This window comes from Pocillopora verrucosa, chromosome 9 (assembly GCF_036669915.1).
Source record: "Pocillopora verrucosa isolate sample1 chromosome 9, ASM3666991v2, whole genome shotgun sequence".
In the NCBI taxonomy this organism is placed as follows: domain Eukaryota; kingdom Metazoa; phylum Cnidaria; class Anthozoa; order Scleractinia; family Pocilloporidae; genus Pocillopora; species Pocillopora verrucosa.
The window spans coordinates 18998496-19018931 of NC_089320.1; the positions used below are offsets into that span (position 1 = coordinate 18998496).

General features: G+C 38.6%; 2 protein-coding genes and 1 long non-coding RNA gene across 3 annotated transcripts; all 3 read right to left on the reverse strand.

Moving 5' to 3' along the window:
* Positions 1–1408: 1408 nt before the first annotated feature.
* Positions 1409–5184, reverse strand: LOC131793581 (uncharacterized). Its single transcript, XM_059111003.2, has 8 exons — positions 4924–5184; positions 3841–4188; positions 3413–3439; positions 3202–3228; positions 3048–3062; positions 2488–2850; positions 2034–2163; positions 1409–1886 (listed from the first exon to the last, which is right to left on the reverse strand). Exons 1-8 carry the CDS (start codon positions 5006–5008, stop codon positions 1598–1600), a joined length of 1284 nt encoding a protein of 427 aa, XP_058966986.2. The 5' UTR covers positions 5009–5184; the 3' UTR covers positions 1409–1597.
* Positions 5185–6306: 1122 nt separating this feature from the next.
* On the reverse strand, positions 6307–7902 carry LOC131793668 (uncharacterized). The gene is made up of 3 exons (XR_010718686.1): positions 7813–7902; positions 7213–7342; positions 6307–6775 (listed from the first exon to the last, which is right to left on the reverse strand). It is a non-coding gene; the product is annotated as an uncharacterized lncRNA (long non-coding RNA).
* Position 7903: 1 nt separating this feature from the next.
* LOC131793760 (collagen alpha-3(VI) chain-like) lies at positions 7904–20321 on the reverse strand (the record flags this gene model as incomplete). The annotated part of the gene is made up of 18 exons (XM_066172507.1): positions 20054–20321; positions 19142–19699; positions 18644–18715; positions 17579–18130; positions 16887–17300; positions 16001–16546; positions 15803–15838; positions 15014–15565; positions 13354–13917; positions 13023–13070; positions 12117–12659; positions 11520–11567; positions 10844–11380; positions 10100–10153; positions 8892–9527; positions 8526–8561; positions 8297–8323; positions 7904–8007 (listed from the first exon to the last, which is right to left on the reverse strand). Coding segments are annotated over exons 1-18 (5595 nt in total), but the record flags the coding sequence as incomplete, so codon positions are not given.
* Between the last annotated feature and the right edge of the window lie 115 nt (positions 20322–20436).

Consider the following 20436-nt stretch of genomic DNA (forward strand, 5'->3'; position numbering starts at 1 on the left):
GAAAAAATAAACATACGGAAGACTTTACTGACATATCACTTGAAGTCCTAGATAATAATTATCAGTGGTGTATGTCCTAATGAGTAAGATAACAAAACCACCCGCTAACAAACCAACCATAATGTGATATCTGATCTAATCGCTTTCCAGCCTGGTGATACGACCTTTGATCAGCTTTACTGCCTCTTTCATTGCTAAAATGATTAAAACAAATGCAAATTGAATATTTTATACTAAAAAGGTTATATCTGCACTTTCCTGACTAATTCCAGTTTCAACGGACTGTGACACCGTACTCGAAAGAAAGTTTGTTCATGATCAAGGCTGGTTACAAACAAAGTGTTCGATCGTGTATTGATGTAGGTTAGATTAAAGATGTCTGGCAAGGTTCAATTTTTGATCGGTTGCGGAGGAAACTTGTCCAAAAATATGTACTCCAGTCATTTCCATGCGCTTTTTATTTTTGGAATTTTATGAAATTTGCTTCATGTCCAAGCCACATTGCTTTAATGACTGTGTTGCTACGCTTTAACAATCACATGATTGTTCACCCTGAGTCTCTGTCTCTACTACTTTTTTATTCAGTGTATTTATTAAATAAAACAAAGAAGAAAGGAAAAATGCTTATGGAATTAATTAGTCGGTGATCGAGGTTCCTTTAAGTCCTTGGCAGTGACTAGAATCGAACTTCTTCTTACAGTAGCACCGCTGGATCAAACGTTAAGGTCATGAGAATGGATGGAATGATTACCACCTGGAGTTTCTCTTGATTGTTAGACAAATTCTCCTTGTCAATATCACAGGGGCATTTAAAGAACAATTTGTGAATACGCTTGCTGGTTTTAGCTTGCAAAAGGGTTAACAGAATTCGTAATAATGACGATTCCCCTTAAATCTCTTTAATTTTGGTTCAGGCCTTTGAGTAGTCCTTCATTTCTAGGATACTAGACTCTCGTCGCTTGGATGATCGCAATCGAGTCCAACATTGCAGATGTATTTGAGATTAGGCTTATTTGGAAGGAGAGCTCAACTAGTACCTTAGAGGCACCGGCGGGAATCCGGTCAAAGCCTTAGTTGTTTCAAGCTTCGTTTCTGCAACATCTTAACTTGCAGCTCGACTGCCACACTCTTTTTTTCACTTGTTCATAAACTGAACTATAACTCCGTAGTATCGTAAGGTTAAAGGTCGGATTACATCGTTAGATGGAGAAAATTATCACAAAACCAGGTAATCTTCGTCCACAACGTGGAGTGTAACGAGGGTTTTCTGATTGGTTGTGTAGTATAAACACGGCACTTATTTTCTCTACAATAATCAATGTGAAATTAAAACAATCTCACAAAATTCTAAAATTTATTTGGAATTATGCAACAATTTTTTTACGCTCGTTTCTTTAGAAATAAAAATATATCCATCAAACTTAGCTTTTCGCCATTTAAATTATTCAAAGCTAAATTATTCTAGACTTATCGTCACTTTTCCCTTTTTGTTGCCATTTGTGGCTGTGCATGTATCACGGCTATCCTACAAAATAGCTATTCGTCGGGCAATTTAAGCCTCCCCATCTTTAGTAAAAGTAGAACTGTTTCGTGTGAATTATTTCAATTTATCGAATGGTTCGCCCGATCCACTATTCAGTTCATCTCCTTCAGTAGGCCTCTCTGACTGAATCACACGACCCAAGGCCTGATGACTTTTCTTTACTCCAACTTGTTCTTCTTTAGAGTTGCTTTTAACATGTTGAGACTCGAGTGTTGAATTTCCCTCGAGATCCCTATTTCGAATGATTTGTACTAAGGCTCTGTTCAGTTTCGCACGCATTGCAGGCCTCACATGGAGTCCAGAAGGTGTCTGCCTTCGAAGAAGTGCCGCATTCTCGTCGTAACTGAAACAGAATAATCGGGAACAGATGTTTAGCTTTCGGTGATGTCTTTAGAGTATACGTTTAAGGAGCAGTGAATATTGGGTAAGGCGTAGAACATAAAAAACCAGTAAAGGAAGGATACTTGGAGTGGAAAGATGATTTACTCACTTATTACAAATCCCGCAAGAGAAAGGACATATTTTTCGTATTTGTTGAATGGTGTGAAAAGGCGATGCATGATTACACATTCCCCTCTTGGCATATTGTCTACATTCCGGTAGAACGTCACGACACTGATCTGTTAAAAAAAAGAAAACAAAAAAGCCACAATAATCGGGCTGATAAGGATAATAATGAGAGAAAAAGCAAAATCTTAGTGAAGAGAAAAAATTGATACCGTGCTAAATAAAATGCATTCATTTGTGGTAGTTTTACCAAATTGTCAATTGTTGATGCACAAGTTTTACAAAGCTGTTTAACAATGATATTCAATCATCTTATTCTATGCATATCTATCTCAGTAGAGAAACTTTTTCGCAAAGTTAATTAAAATACTTCCTAAATGCTAGTAATGGCTTCTTTGTCATTTGATATAATAAACATAAAACTGTCAGTAAATTACCTATGAATATAGGGGGGCCTTTTAATGGATGATCCACCACTATTGGCCTGTTAGATATGATTGGAGGGGCTGGGTGGAGCGAAGCAGGCACCAAGGGTTGCCTTTCAGGAAAACACGGAGGATGGCACGGTCCCATAGCCGGCGGGGCTGGCACACAGGGTCCTAAGATTGGTGCATGTACTGGTGGTGCGGGTATACGGCACGGCGAGTGGCATGGACGTGGAATACATATTGGACGGCATGGGGGCCTAGGGCAAGGGTTACATGGTACACATACCATAGGGCAAGGGGGAGGTGGAGGTTTCTTTGGGGGAGGGGGTGGTGGCGGCGGTGGACTGGAACAGCAACAGCAGCAACAGCAGGCTGGAATCGTTAAGATTTCAATAAGAAACTGGACTATAGATAACAAATCCCTAAACATATGAATAACAAATCCCTAAACAGAACTATCCGGTAAGATGTAAATTTCTAATACTGGAGGTAGTAATAGAGGTATACTCTTCGATGTGAAGTGCTATTTCACCAACTCCTCATCTAGATAAAGGCTATAAAGTACTTACGCGGTCGTGGACAAACTTGTTATGCGATATAAAAAGAAGAGAAAGTGAATTAGAATATGAGTAATATTTGAGTCTGAGATTATTGCAATCGAATAAAGTTTCAGCAAGGACAACTTGGGAGGAAAAATTTTATTCTATAAGTCATGACACTTACTTGGCCGAGGACAGCAGATGCATGATCCTAGGAAAAAAAATTGGACTTAGGATAGACATTTGCATTAATCTGATCTGCTACAGGATCTTGACGGACGTGCATTTTTTTTTCGTTTTTTTTGGTGACTTGCATACTGAAAGTATAGCCTTCACGAACATTTGAATTTGGGGCTTTCATTCAATGCACGGTAATTAAGAATAAATGAGATTACCTGGTATTGTGGATGGACCACACATTGCTGAAAGGAAATGACAAAGACACGTGTGTTATAACTTGTATTACACGCTAATGGACATCTTATCCTATGCTAAGGTAAAATAATGATATATTTTTCAATTTTATCGTTCCTTTTCTTCGCCAAGCTAGATAAAGGTGGTTCTTAGCCTTAAACGGATCTCTAGTGGCATGTATAACATTGAAACCACAACCGATACAAATAGATAAGTAGCTGATTCAGATATCATACCTCTGTTGGTCTTAATTCAAGAGTTATGAAAGCATTTCACTTGTTCGAAGTGATCAGGAGGCGATCTTAAGTGTTCCATCATGTTGCACTAAGCAGCCCATAATATTTGTGTAAACATGGATATACGCTTTCGATATCATGCACAACCTCAAAAAAGCTTGTTAATCACTCACATCCGGGACAACAAACCGAGCAACATCCAGGGCGTTCGCCGTAATAACAGGCACGCCTTCCAGCTTGGAGTTTGTTTGGAGCACCCATGTCATTTAGCTTTTTGTAACTGAGGCTTAACAAGTAGTTGCTTCCATTTCCACTTTGCGCCTTGGCTGATTTATCAGGATATATTCTAATGATGGTCTCTTGGTTTTTATTCGTGATTTGAGGTAGTATAAGTTTTGCCACTTTCATCGGCATGTTAATGCGGTATGTGCTTCGCCTGGACGCCAATGAGCTGTTGTAGAAATCTTTCACGTTGTAACGACGCGATGCATTGTGGTCTTTATCTTCAACTGAATGTTTCTCTAGAGTAAAAAAATAAGGTGAAATACTTTATTGCACGTTTTCACACCTGAGGGTTTATTGTTATTTTTTATCGCGGTGCGAAACCAATCAAACATGATCAATAAGCACGGTTTGAAAGTAATGCTTCTACGGAATTCTACCCTTAACTAGTATCATTTTTTTATGCTTATCGTGAAGCATATAAACTGCAAACATATCAGTATTATTTCCTTCAGAATTGTCACTGTCTTTTTTTCCTCTTACAAATTGTCAAATGTCCCAGTCCACCTATTTTAGGAACGCTGGATTTTGACTTATTTAGCACGCAGCTCGGCTGGTCGATCTATGTGACATAAACCTCCTTAAGAATAAATGGTTGATACTTACAAAGCAATGGACTTCCAGTCTAAGGGTAAATTTAATTACGAAAATAATAAAGAGAAATTTATATTGCTCCTCTGCAGATTTCTATGTTTGTAGGAAACGAGGCCAGTCAAAGAAATTTAATATGTGATTAACAAATACAATTCCTGAGGCTTAAGTGTGTTAACTTTTCAATTCAATTCTTTCTTTCGAAAGAACGAAAAAAACCATTAGTACCATTTAACATAAAGACAAATAGATTAAACAAACAATAAATCAGCACCTCGGTTGATAATTTTAGCACAATTCTACTCTAAATAATTGATGACTCTGAAACAAAGCCAAAGCCAAAGCTAAAAGAAATATTGACTACGAAAGAAATGATTACAAACCTGATTTCAGTCGCAATGTCGTAACATTGTGAATGCAGATTGCTACAAGAAATATTTTAAAATTTTCCAAAAGTCGAAGACACATGGTAAAACCCACTTGAGAAGGTTTCTCTGACAAAATGCCACATTAAATAGAAGTCTTTGTAGAGTGTAAATGTTCTTTTACCCATTCCTCTGTGGCATGTTTCAGTCTTCAGGAAATATCACATGTTACTGAACTTCGCGATGTATTTCCAGTGCCGTAAATACAACTTCGGAAAAGCAGAGGTAAAAGTGGCTGGTGGTGTTTTTTCTAGGACAAACGACCACCTTAAAATGGAAATAAATAAAAAATCAGGTCGCAAAGGTCTTCAGCGTCCAAACACAGCGCAGGTCATTTGAAACAAAAGTGTCGTCAAAAAACTTCAAACTTATCGCTTGTTCGGCCAAAGAGGGTAAAGTCACTCAACAATAACCAAAATTACCTCACGGCCCCAAAGAAAAACTCTTCTGACGTTGCTGAGTTGTACTGAAACCGGCAATGTAACATACATTGATTGGGACCAAACTGAGAAGATGAGATAAAGCAGCTGACGATTTAGATAAAAAATGTCCTCAGGTCTTCTGGGATCAAGCATTTCGTGGTAAGACCAAAAATACTGATATCGTCTTTTAATTACACGGTTGAGGGGTGAAATAATATTTAAACGTTAGATACATAATTTGAAAAGCTTGACCGAGCTATTGACGTTAAAATTGCTATTACACTGTGTTCCTTCAATGTAGTTTCCAAGAAAGGGACTAAAGCCAGGTTATGGTCGATTATGCCATATAAGCTTTGTAAAGTCAGTTGTATCTAGTCTACATTGGTTGTGTGGTGAACGATTTATCTGTGCACTGGTTAATATGGATTGCAAAGGGCAACACTCGGTGAGACACTCGGTAAACCACTTAAATCCTTCTCTTAACATGATCGTGTCCTTATTGACTGAGTGGGAGGGGAGGATGGGAAAACATTTAGATTGGGGTCATGATGTACATTATCATATGGCCACTAAATTTTGAAAATTAAATAGGACTTTCTTGCCTAAAAACGAAGGGCGCAAACTAGAAAACTACTGAAAAGACTACAGAAAAAAATTTTTTTTCCAGATTGCTATTTCCGTCCATGCACGCACGGGTCTACATACAGGAATCGTTTGTTTTTTCCACAAACACGCGCGGGGGATAGTGAGGGTCATGTGGGCGTTACGCAGTTACGAAGAACGGATCTGCCGTTGAGTTTTATTTGACTCTGATGATGACGTCGATAAACTTGTTCAAATTTGATATAGTATCACAGCAAAATCATCGGGATGCTCTCGCTCGTAAGATCGCATCACATCGACGAATTTCGGTAATTTTCTCATAATGTAAGAAAATTTGAGAAAACGCTGATGCTACGAGGGGAATAATATATTTTAACCAAAATATTATCATAGATCAATTCAACGTCAAAATACAAATCTACAAATAAGTTCATTGAGCACCAAGATCGCCTAGAAAGGGTATTTGTCGTAACTTAGGGCTACATAAGTATAACCGGTGTATTTGTCTTTCCCCATATTTAAAAGGTTTAATTTAGAGCTCACAATGTAACTGTTATTCAGGTTTGACTAAAACCGTCTCCATTATGAGGAGGTAGCTTAGTGTATGGGAACATCACGTCACTGGTTTGACATTTTCCTGCTTCTTCTTCTCTCTCTTTCTTCCTCTTTTAGTTCTTTCTCTTGGATTTTCTGAATTTGCGGCCTTCTTCCTTTGTATATTATCAGTTCGTTTTGGAATTTCGTCCCTCTTTATCCATATTCCTCCCGATGTATAATCTTGCTCTCTAAGAAATTAAAAGTTGCGATAAAAACGCATTTCCTCGGTGATCGAAAAAGAACAAAATAGCCAAATTAATTATATTTGACTTTACACATGGCGTTAACATTAAGAAATTAAATCTTGTGCCAACTAAACATTTCCACATAATCACGTTCAACTTTTGTTACTCACGCCACATAGATTGCTAGCTATGGGAAGTCATATGTGACAGGTATCACTCAAAAACTGTTGGACAATTGCAACGAAATGTCACTGTCATGGAGTTGTCGAATAAATTACCTTAAGGGTCTTGTTTTACGTCTTGGTTGCACAACAAGCCTATTATAAGATCTGATCGCGTGGAAAAAATCAATCCGTGTAAAGAAAACTTGAAAGAATCTTTAAACAAAGTGTGAGTGTGGTATCGTGTTAACTGGATTTAGTGAAAGGTATGTAACTTACGTCTTGCATAAGTTGCAACTCTTTTTGCACATCTTCATTAAGTAGTCATTACTAAAACCAATCGCATCTCCATCACAGTACCCGTTGACGGTATATCCAGAACAGGCGGGGTCGTAATCTTCACATTGCGCTAAACAACAACGAGTGCAATAAACTTCATCAGGCAAATCTGACGATTTCATGAATTGTAGTAGAAAATTCAACGCACAAGAAAAAAACTGAAAAGGTCAGTGGCCTATCACTTTGGCGTTTCCACTTATCTCACAGTGTAAAAAAACGCGAACACGTGGAAATTTAGAACTCTTGAAATACTGAGTTTTACAGTTCAAAATATGTGAGTCTCATTCACTGAAAATATTTAGAAAGAAGCTGTAGCGGACTTCACAAGGTATGAGAAATTTAGTTTTTTCGTGCCAAAATACATCGTCTTTATATCTAGCTTGGGGAAATAATGCATATCACGAGAGCATTGCCTTCAAGAGGGTTATGTATCTGTTATTTAATTGGGTGAAATTCAACGGTGCTGAGGAAGAGAGCGTTACTACCCTGACGCGGTGCTTGCGTGTGCTTTAACTGCTTAACATCAAATGGATGACTCACTACTGTATTGATAGGAACTGCCAGGAACAGTGTATGGATCTGGGGGCACAGGATTCCGTTGCATTTGTATTTCATAGTTCCAAATGTTAGGGGCTGGACTAAGCGCTTGAGGATGAACTGGGACGAGAGAAGGAACCAATGGAAGAACGGCTTCACTTGGTCCATTATTCCAAAACATGTTTGGCACAAGAGTACCTAATGTAGATTCGAGAAGTCAAGTCTCTCCCTGTCATAACTTAGTCTTAATCGATCGAGAGAATGAAAAGGTGAAATATGTATGAAATGAAATGTATGCTTCGTTCTTCGTTTAAGTCCAAGAAAAGGAAGATCAAAACAAAAAGACCAATACCGACACAAGACGCAATACTAAGTTCTCTCCTTTGGGCCCAACGTTTATCATTGTCATTGAAAATATTTTTACCAATTGACTCAATTTTGTTTTTCATAAAAAGTGGCAAGTTAGATTCTTGATTTTTATACTCACCAGTTGAAGGTTCAGAAACATTTTGACCTGCAAGTGCATGCAAAAGATTAGGAAGTATTTCCAGTTTTTTTTCGAAAGTAAGGTAACAAAACCAGCACTGTGATGTTGAAAGTGAATCTAAATGTTACGAGTTAAAGGAAATGAAAGGGTATTGGCGGAAGGGGGGTAGGAAGAGGGTCATTTCTTCGAATTTCAAGTGGCCTCTCCCACGTAATTCAAGTAGTCTTACCTGGCTTTTTTTCCGTGGTATTTTGAATAGGAATATCTATAGATGAAGAAACAGTATTAAATTCAGAGTCCTTTCGATCGGCTGCACGCACTAGTGCTATTGATCTCAATTAACGTGTGTGCGGCATCAAAAGCTATCAAACAGCCAATATGTCTTCATAAATGTCATAGGTTGGGCACAGTTTGGGGCTTTTGTTCCATTTGATTACCCCTATCTCTACTTATCTACCACTTTTGCGTGAACTAGCTTACGTTCTCAATTATGAGTCGACCAATCTATCTAGACTTAATTTTGTAGCGTACGTAAATAGAATGCCTTCTATAACATATGGAGAGCACAAAAATTTATCTCTAACTTATCTCTAACCTTGCTTCAGTTTATTGGCCAGCTCTTTCCCAGGAATATTCGGTGGCTTGAGTGTATTGATAAGCACAGAGTTATTACATACCGGAGGACTTCCAATGTTGCAAAGCTCCATTTTATTAGCCTCAGGACATGCGCCGGCTGCAACTATTTTGACCTTTGCTTCTTTAAGAACTTTAGCTGGCCCAACTACGTCATCAGCTGACTTACCACACGTAATGTGTAGGAGAACACGCGATACACCAGATTCATTCGTTCTTCCAACTCCATCAAAAACCTTCGTTCTCACAGCCTTCAGAGCTTTTCCCGAAAAAGCAGCGCCATAGGGCTTTGGAATTGACACTAAAACTTTGTTCATTTCGCTAGCATTGAAGTAGTTTTTGAGATTGAACACGATTTGGGTGTTGGAGCCGTAAACGACTACGGCCACGTGTGTTTCATTCAAGGAGACTGGAAAGCGACTATAGACGTCTTTTACAATGTCGAGCATTACCCTGAACAATGTCTCATTAACAATATCACTGCCTTCGACTAAGAAAACCAAATCAACTGGTCCTATCTTAGCTGCAAGGGGTTGAAAAGATTTTGTTGCGTTTTGTGATTGAGGTTGTGGCTTTAACTCTGATGAAGGCTTCGTCTCTGTAAAGAGTAGAAGGCAAAAGTGTGAAAATTATTTGAATAAGTCAAAAAAAGACCAACTATTTATCAATAAAGATGATGTAGATTGATAAACAAAAAAATAAAATTTAAAATTTTCCACCAAAAGAAACAACAACTACAAAGAAGTGCAAAAAAAACTGCAACAAACAAAAAAAAAGAAGAAACGGAACAAAAACAAAACAAAATAAACAAAGCTCTATCATATAGCAGGTGCCGGGTAATGTTGTCAAAAAAGACAGCGATACTTCATTTTGTTTGCGATTTTACTTTTATAAGGAGGTTCTCCACAGCATTTTGAATTGGGCCTGTAAAACTTCCTTATTAACCACTAAAAAGCACTCGTGATAGAAATCTCTGAATATTCTGCTGGAGAATACAAAGCAAACAAGAGGGACATTGAGAAGTTAAACGCAGAAGATGAACGGGGAACTTATTAAACCCTCTATGTGTGTGAATCTAATTTTCAAGGTGACTAAGGTACCACATCGTATAACTCAAACAAAAACACCCACACTGAAAGTACGTGTAAAATCATCAAAAGGCAAACTTACCATTATTACTACATTCTCTCACAGGACAAACAAGTCTTTTTCCAATTTCAATATCTTCAATAAACAAAGAAAACGAAAATCTTAATTTTTAGACGTTGTGTTCTTATCATCACCGCGCAGAATGCTTATTCTTGCGACATTTAGTTGCTTTAGCTAAAAAATTATAGATCTGTAATATTAGCGGCGAAACGTACACTCGTTGGTTTTATTGGTTTTCTATTCAAAATGCTACAAAAGCCTACAAAAGGCTGATTTGCACCTGAACTTCTACCAAAGGCAATTGCATGCCAAAATCGTATTTAAAATTATAAAATGAACGAACAAGTCACGTCGTTGCAAACCTACAATATGTTTTCAAAAGGCGATTTTTATCAGCTCAGGATTTGATTACCCAAAGAGTTCAGCTGCTCGATTTCTTAGAATATGCTTCTAACCCTTGTAGACCTATCATCTACAAAAGGGTCATGGTTGGCACTGAGTATGAAAGCTTAAGTTTTTTGCAAGAGGTTATTAACATTTTGTCTATTGATATGCTACTTTGGGCTTTCTTTATTAACTCAGAATAGCCGCCTTGTAGTTGCTATGCCTAGAATTGTCCACCATGCCCTTGATTGCGTTTTCCCCTTTTTATTTTCTAATATGCTGGACCATAACTTTTGATTTGTCATGAATTAAGAATTGGCAAAAATTCTGGTATATTGATTAAATTGGGTGGCTGAAAATAAAACGCTCCATTTATCAAACCTCTTTCTAGTTTGTCCACAACTGCCTGCTTCATTGTTTCAATAGGTAGAATGCCTGGATCTGGTATAAAAAATTCTTTAGTGGGGTCACTGGTAATGTTGGAGGCGACGAATTCACTGACTTTGTTCTTGGACCCAACTGCATACATTAGGACACCTGCTTTGCTAATCTCAATTGCAGGCTTCGAAACATCATCATCAGATTTCCCATCCAACAAAGTGATCAGCACTTGGGGAATACCCCTTATTCCGCTGTTCCTAAACAAAGCAAGCGCTATTTCCATTCCTTGCCCAAAAGTACAGAGTCTGCCAGACAAGTGAGAAGCTGAAGACACTGCGACGGGGTTGTATGGTTGTGCTTTCAAACCTTGAACTATTTCAGCTCCATTAGAAACTGATATGAGAGCAGTGCGTACGCTTCGAGGATTCACCGTCAAAGAGTGCATTAAATTTCTCGCGAAATCCAAACGTCGAGGAAAATATTCTTTGGAGTTATTCCCACAGTTGCCTATTAAGAGCACAAAATCCAGTCTTGAATCTGAAAACAAATGAGATTCATAAACTATTGAAAAGGTGTTCGATGTTAGGAAAATGGTGCGTTGCACACGGCTGCACATGTATGTCTTGTCTTGTTTGATTATTGGTTTGTTCAGTCGTGTTCAAATTATTGCACTCACCTCCCGGCAGCACACAAAGTTCAGAGCGGGACTTTTGTATCGAGACAACTGTGGAGGCAACGTAGTTGTTGATATGAAAGCTCTTCGCTTTTGACTACTAATACATTCTCGGCATTGACATTTTTAAGCTACTGTAGATGAAACGCTATTTTTGCGGCTTTCGATGTTAAGGGTTGGTCATTGAAATAGATGCATTCCCGCCTATTTCCTATTATAAGATTTAAGAAAATAAAAATTTCAAGCAAGTTCAAATGTAATCAACGTAAGTATTGGGCAACAATAACGTTTTGCGGCAATACTGACTCATGTACCACTTATTTTAACACGTGACCTAGGCAGTCATATCGTTTTGACTATTATTTTTTCATAGGTCATCACCATGCCAAGAAAATCGTTAAAGAATTTTAAATACAAAAGAAAAGCCATAACTTTAAATATTTTTAATACATTAAAAGCAGATCAGTTTTCACTTATTTAGCCAATAAGAAGCCATGTGTTTCGAAGCCAAGTTCAGTTTCTAGCTGTTAGCGTCCGGCCCGCTCGCATTCCTTTGTACCGAAACACACGGCTGGAAACTGGGCCTAATGAGAAACTTACCCTTCTTTATTTTGGCAGCCATTTTCTGTGCCACTGAATTAGCTTCTGGAAAAGTTTCGCTGGTCAGTACATATTCAAAATGAGGCTCACTGGATGCAAGATCCAAAATCTGGGGACTGTAATTGGAAGTGAGTCCCAAAGCAAATAACAAGACGCAAGACATTTTCAACTCATTGATGTATCTTTCAATTTCGTCTGCAGGCGCTCCCGTCAATACAGAGATCAACACTTTAGGAACATTTGGTCGAGAATAAACATCAAATATGTGCGTTTTCACGTCTCTTAGAGCACTCCCCATCATACCTAGTCCAGAGAGGTAAGGAGCAGTGTTTATATCGTTGTCCATACCTTGGGGATCGTAATGCTTCTTCAAATTGAAAACGATCTGTGTCACTTCAGAATATACGACCACTGCAACATGAGTTCCATTAAGAGACACGCCGAATTTGTAATAGATAGCTTTAGTAATTTCTTTTATTTGGTTGAAATCCTCAAGTTTAGTGTTGGCACTTCCATCAATCAGAATGACCAGATCAATAGCATCTATAAGATAAAAGACTTTAATAAATTTATTCACATTTTATCCATATGTATGTCATCATAAAATACTTATGTTCTAAATGTGATCACTTTCCATAGCGATTTTCTATCATTTAAATGTAATATGTACATTTAAGCTTGAGAAAATTGCGTAAAGCTAACATCTTTCACGCTTAATTCCTTCACAATTCTTTCTCAGATGTTTGTACCCGTGAAAATTAACCTGGAAGGCGAGGAGGGAGAGAAAGCAATGTAAACTGAACTCCTTAAGATATATATTTCTAATTTTCTCATAACGATGCATAAAAAAACGCTACAGTTTCCATGTAAAATATATTTTCTAGTTCGACAAATAAAGAACCTTACTTCCTTTTCCATGTGGGGTCATCCGCAGTGTGGGAGTTTGCCTTTGCGCTGTCATAGAAAGCAAAAATTGACTGTTCAATGAAAATAAGGATACAACACTTAAACACTATAATTAAGGTCCAAGGAAACCCCTCTCAAAAATATATACCCATCTGAGTCATTTACTTTGATCGCAAACGGAAGGCGAAACAAACTCGTTCTCGGGTTCTCAGACTAAGAAAACGAGGTGGAAGCGATGTTTAAAGTAGTTACTCTAAAACAGTAATGACACTTTGACGAATATTAGTAAATAACTTCTTTACATGTGTAAGTTAACCTCTTAAAAACTTACCTGATTCCACTTTCGCAATACCCAGCTTCCCAATAAGATTCTGTGCACCAGCTAAAAAAGTACCAATACCGTTTATCACTACGTGTTTATTCGTTGGCGTTGTCGCTATTTCTGCAATTTCTTGTACTTCCACTCTGTCTCCAAAGTCAAAGCCATATATCTCTACTCCATCGTCCCGCAGCTTTCGTGCAGGGTCGGAGATCTCGTCATTGGATTTATTTTTAATCATTAAAACAAGAACTCGTCTAACTCCTTTCCTGGTACTCTTACTGTAAAATGTATCCCTAGCCGTGATAAGACTGAGTCCAACGTTCGCCACCTGCTGAGCTCCAGAATACTTGACACTGTCTATGGCGGAGTTGAGGCTAATCTTATCAAAATACTTGTCAAAGCCGAATATTATCTCTGGATTACTCGAAATGACACCAAGACCAACATGAACATTTTCTTGTGAAACGGGAAAGGCACTGTAGATATACTTCACCATTTCCATGCATTGAAAGAATTCAGTTTCCATTACATTTGATGATCCTTCAACAAGGAATCCCAGATCAACCTGGATAGCTGTAAAGAAAAAAAAATACCCATACTTCATCCCAGAAAAGAGACACGGCTAAAGAGTGGATCCAGTGAAACGTTATGTGCTTCTTGCAGAAAAGCAGAGAAAAGTTGATGATCCGTCGAAAAGGACGCCCAGATCAACCTGCATAGCTGGAAACAAAACAAATACCCACACTTCATCCCAGAAAAGAGACGTGGCTAAAGAGTGGATCCAGTTAGACTTTTAATTGCTTCTTGATGAAAAGTCGAGAACGTTGGTGAAAAAAACACTCTTAGTAATGACGATGCTAAAAAAATAAAAGAATAGATAAAGATGTTTTTCGTCTTGTCATGAGCGTGGGACAAAGAAAAAATTCTGAGTCGAACCTCAAACCTTCGGATTCCGCCTTCCGATGCTCTACCACTGAGCTACAGAGACTCTACGGTGCGCGACAAGACTCGTGACAAAACGAAAAACATCTTCCTCTATTTCTTTACTTGGCTCAAAACTTACCATCTCTATTATTCTATTCACAAAATTATGCTATCCACATTGCTGATCTTAGCAATATGCAGGACGCGCGTCTTATAAACTCCGTAAGAGACCTCGCTCGCCGTCGAGTCTCTGTGGCTCAGTGGTAAAGCATCGGAGCGTGGGATGGATTCTTATGGGGACTTAGAAATGTTTACTTGTCCCACGCTCGTGACGAGACGAAAAAAATCTCTCTATATTTCTTTATTGAGCTCAAAACTTTACGTCTCCCTTACTCTATTGAAGTAAAATGAACTTGCAAATGACGCCATAGTCATAGAGCGAAACCTAGTTTTGACAATCAGAGCAGAGTGTTCTATTGGATGCATCATCGTTACTCCCTTATTGTGCTCCTGATATCCCATGACACCAATCAGCGCTTAATGAGTAAGGAATTAAATCATTCTTTAAGGAACAATTTTTGATGCTTCATCGTTGCAATAGAAAGCAGGGTAATGTGAAGGGTCAGTTTGTCTATTACTAGGCGATAATTGAAAGGAACCTTGTTATTTTGGGGATCATGCCTAAAAAATCTGAGGCTACTACAAGCCACAAGGGGGAAACTGTTTTTTTGTTGTTTTTTTTTACCTTTTTCAATCCTCGACGCTAGATTTCCTCCAGCAGTTTCTCGGTGTGATATAGTTGCCATTACTACGTGACTCACTGCTGGTAGAGTTGCTATGGCTTCAAGTTCGCTTCTGTCTACATTCTGTCCAACTCCGATACAAAATATCGTTACATTAAGTCGTTTCAGCTCTTTTGATGGGCTCAATACGTCATCTTTAGACTTTCCTCCCGAAATGACCACAAGTATTTTGGGAACTTCCGGACGAGGTTTACCATAAAACAGCTGACTTTTTACAGCAGCTAGACCTCGTCCGAGGAGATTGTCTCCTGATGTTGGGGACGTTACTATCTCATTCAGCGCAATGTCGAGTGACTGTTGTGAAGAATACTGACCCATGGCAATCATTGTGTGAATGTGCTCGTCGTACGCCAGAACACCGATCCGTGTCTTTTCGTCACCAATAACAAACGGCGCATATGTTGATTTTATCGAGTTTAAAACGTTACTAAATTCATCACGCCTGAAGTTGTTGGAATTGACATCCAACAAGAAACCCAGATCCATTTTGACGTCTGAAAATAAAAAGGAAAAGTAAGAGAAAGAAAAGTAAGTTATATTAGTAAATTAAAACTAAGATGGAAAACAATCACAATACTCCAAAGATCACCCCTAAAACCCTTGCATTCAAACAATTTACTGCCGAAATCTGGCCTTAACTCTTTCCCTCATCATTTATAATTTTTCCTCTTTCATCTTCTACTTCACGATCAAAATTTATCAATCAAGAAAACAAAAAAACAATTACTTACCAGCAAGTCTTAATGGAACCACAGTTTCTGTGATATCTGGGATTTTAAACACATAACCACAATTAATCAATGGGTCAACTCAAAGAGGTGAGAACAGAAAACAAAGTCCGGAACACGTTGATTCAGTTTGGGACGAAATAGGAACTATTTTGAAAAGTGGAATCCTCCCACACGACTAAAAGTCAAATTTGTTCTTACCTTTTCTGATATTCTGCACCACAGGTCCCAGCAGTGTATCCAGCTTATCTGAACTCACCGTAGCTAAATGTTCCCTTTCAGGAGCTGTTACAACATTTTGAAGTTGATTAACATCTACGTTATTACCAATTCCTACGCAGAAAATCCTGACACCCTCGTCTCTCAAGTCGCGCGAAGGTGCTTTCACATCATCCTGTGAGCTTCCTGCCGCGATGATCACAAGTACTTGATGTCCTCCCGGTCGTGCACTAACGTCATAAACATTTTTCTTAACAGTTTGCAGTCCCCTACCCAGAAAGTTCCCGGAAGAATCATATTTCAGAAGTGAAGGAAGCTTCATATCAAGCGTTTGTTTGTCGGTGTATTCGATTAAGTCGAAAATTGTTTTCGATTCTTCACCAAAGACAACAAGACCAACATGAGTTGAATATTCCCCAATAGGAAAATTGCTGTACAGTTTTTTGATGAACAGCTTAGCATCCTGAAAACCGGCATTTGTGATAGAGGTCGATCCATCAAGCAAGAACACAAGGTCCAGCTTCTCATCTGAAATTATATTAACAAAAGCATGATAATTGCATCTGAAAAAACGAAAAATGCTTATGTGATAGTCCATCCAGGAATAATTGATTTTACAATCCATAACATAATTTTGCTCACGCACGATTGGTATGACACATATCATTACCAAATATGCCTCGGCTAAAACTGTGGAATTTACGAAGATATTCACCATCTGATATCCCCTAATTTTCAAACCTTAACTCCAATACGATAAGGTTCCGTTTAGAATTTTATTTCAAATGAGAGAGCGTTTTTTTGGTTGTAATAGAAGACGTAACTCGTAGAATATGAGATTTAATACAGAAGTGTGTGTGTTACATACCTTCGACGGGTACAAGAGAAGGAACTGCTGGATTCGGGTGAAGGGGCCTTTTACTCAGAGCCTCATTTCCGGGTTCTTGTCCCCCTGGCAAGGCCACTGGAGCAGTAGGTAAAACTAATGATGGTCCAACTGGAGGTAGTCTCCCTGGGGGGGATCCTACTGGTGGAATACTGGGTGGGGTAACAGCTGCTGGCTGTATCCCGGGTGGCGGTACTCCAGTTTGTGGTACACCAACTGGTGATATCGTTCCTGGTAGTACTCCTGCTTGTGGCACTCCTGCTGCTAGCGGAAACCCAGTAACTCCTCCTGGCGGCACCCTCCCTTGAAGCAAAACTGCTTCTGCCCCTGCCTGTCCAGGTATATAACGTTGAAATCTCCCATTGGGATCTTTCGGTGGAATGTATGTCGTGCGTGCTGAAATTGTCAAATCAAATCCCCACAATTAGCTTAGATTCTGGGAAATATTTCTTCTTCAAGAGCTGCAAATGCTCATGCTCAAAGCAGGTGGCCACCTTGAGCTGCTAACGTAGGTAAAGTGTATATTATTAGACATTAAAAGAAAAAAATTACGAGTTTTCCGCCTGTGTACTTTCAGAATGAACAAAATAATAATCAACTGAAGTTCTTAAAGAGACAGAATTAAGAAGACATTATACAATTCAAACTTAGGGGGATAGCTAGGATAATCTTACCTTGCTCGATTTTGTGAATAAGAGGTTGTTTTAAAAATGCAAGACCTGGGTAGGTGGAAACTGTCAAAACGTTATCAGAGCTTGGTGAAGACGCTATTCCATCTATTTGCGTCTTCTCAAAATTGCTGCCTACACCAATACAAAATGTAGTTACTGAGTTTTCTTTAAGCATTTCTGCTCCAAGGAATACGTCGTCCCCAGAGCTACTTCCAATTATTACGACGAGAATCCTTTTATAGGAATCCTGGTGTTTGCTACCAAACAAATGTGTTTCAGTCCATTTTAGAGCATCTCCAACCATAACTTTTCCTCCACCTGGAAATGCTGCATTACTTATGGCATTATTTATATCTGTAATGTCCTTATAACTGTTATCAAAATCGAAAATGACACTCGCATCTGCTCCAAACACCACGAGCCCAAGATGAAGGCTGCCAAATTGAGTCCAAAACGAGTCGCCAATTGTTTTCGCAAAGTCAAGTGAAATGCGAAAGTTTCTTTCCCCAACAGTGTCTGAACCATCAATTAAAAAGGCTAAGTCGATCTTGGCCTCTTGAAAATAAAAAAATTAAAGGTCAATCCAATGATAAATATCTGCAGAGCAACCTAACTATAACAGAGGAAAATATTGAAAAAACCTTTGTAAATTAATTAGGTTTGCAATTGATGTTTTGTCTCTAGAAATGATGAAAATGTGAAATGTGAGGGAATTTTGAATTCTTCTTAGCATCAGTTTCCTTTTTTGTTATTTCTCGTTAGCTTAGGATTAGTGGAATAAACTAAATAACTTTCGCTGAACATACCTACTAGATCTCGATGATCATACACAATTGAGCAAGTTTGAGGGCGTAAAAGAATGCCCTACAACCCAGAGGTCAGTCATCTATCGAAATTGACCTGTCTTGTGATGTTTTTCCCTTTAATTCGTTGAGTTGAATTCTTGAATGCTTTTTAATCATCAACGAAAAGTTTGATCTCATTGCCGCGAATAAAGTAAGGTCGCGAAAAAAGGAGAATAAAGTTGTTCCATTATCTACAAAATTTACCCTTTACGGTCTTTCTTACCAACAATTCCTCCATCTGTCCATAGGCTCCCAGTGGTTGCTGGAGTCTGTTTTCCAGTCGGTTCGCTGAGAACTGTAAATTTGCTTGGTAAAGTACTAAACAATGCAACCATTCACATAGTGGTCTATTGCGAGTGATTTATTATAACAACCTATATTTCCAATTTAAAATAAAACAGAATTGAGAAATAAGTCGCGTTTTTCGAAGATTTGTTTTTTTTTGCTCTGTCTTGAATCTTTTTTTTGTGGCCAGTGTTCGTCCGTTATATAAATGCCCTATTTAGTAGGCTCAAACGTACTTTAAAAATTAATAAATCTGGTGGATAAACGATAAAATAATTATTGCTCAATTCTGTCATGTAGGAAGGGAATATATTTGGCCATTGGTCATCACACACGGACCTCCAGCGAAATATTTTCCCGTCCGGCCCTCCCACTAGAGGAACTAACTTCCATGTTCTCAGCAACATGCGTCCTGTGGGGGGAAAGGGCATCTTACCTGACAAAATTCGCGATGAAAGAGTCGGCACCACATTTCGCAGGGTGTTAAATTCAGTTGTTATCACATAAGTACCGGATGGTGAACTAGCAATTAAGTCCAGCTGCGATTGGTCAAACCTTTTTCCAACGCCGATGCAAAAGATCCGTACACCAGAGTCCCTCAGTTCTTGCGCAGACGACTGCACTTCATCCTGTGAGATGCTTCCTTTAACTACCACTAAGATGTGTGCCACTTTTTCGCGGCCACTGTGTGGGAAGAGTTTCCCCATGGCTGTATCAAGTGCATTACCAGTATATGACTCATCACCAGAATATGGAATCGCATCAATAGCGCTTTCTATACCCGTTTGATCCAAAGATGTGTCGAGATTAATATCCACGAGCGCTTTTCTGCCGTACGTTATTATTCCAGTATGTACACCCTGTTTTGAAACTGGAAATGAACGGAGAATTTCCTTCGTAAACTCAAGGCATTTCCTAAAATTTCCGGTTCCTTGATCATCTATATCCTTGGACCCATCCACCACAAATACGAGGTCAAAAGCAAGAATATTACCTAAATCATAAGGAAAATGAAATGGAGGTGTATCTTAGAAATAATTGCATTTTTTACCTTACGGCGCACACTCCTTTAAGATTAAAGCTGAACATGATGAATCGAACAAAGATGGAAGATGTCTTGCCTTTGAAAAAAGAACAACCTTTGTCAAATTGCTATCAATGGTTAAAAGAGGAAAATGACATGCTGGCCACTCTGATGAAGTATCCTCCCTTAGAAAATCATATAGTTATGAGACCAGCATGGTTTGAACACTTACAGTGTGAAAAAACCTTTGCATCGGACGGAACATTCTGTATCAGTCTACAAAAGTTGTAAGCTTTCGTACATGACAATTTTAACTAACTTTACCCTCTGCAGTGTTGGCTCTTTTCTCACTGTTATCAATGACGGTAACATGTTGAGGCTTTTCTTCCCTTGATTTCAATAGCTCTGTTAGTTGCTCTAAGTCGTCTGTGAGCCGACTTAAGGAGCGATCGTCTGCGTTTTGTGAAATTGAGCGTTTAAACCTTGCTCTGTTAACTTGTTTTTTGGTCGAAGGAAATTTTCTGATTTTATCGTTTGACGTCAGCTCCCTGCTGTGTTTGGTTTTAAGGCGGAACTGTAGAGGAAGACGCATAAACTTTCCATCTTGGCTGATTGGAAGGAGTCTGACGTTTTTTCTATCTGCTTTAAAGGAAAATATAACTGCATTTTAGTGACATTGGAGGTATGATACATCTATCCTCACTGCT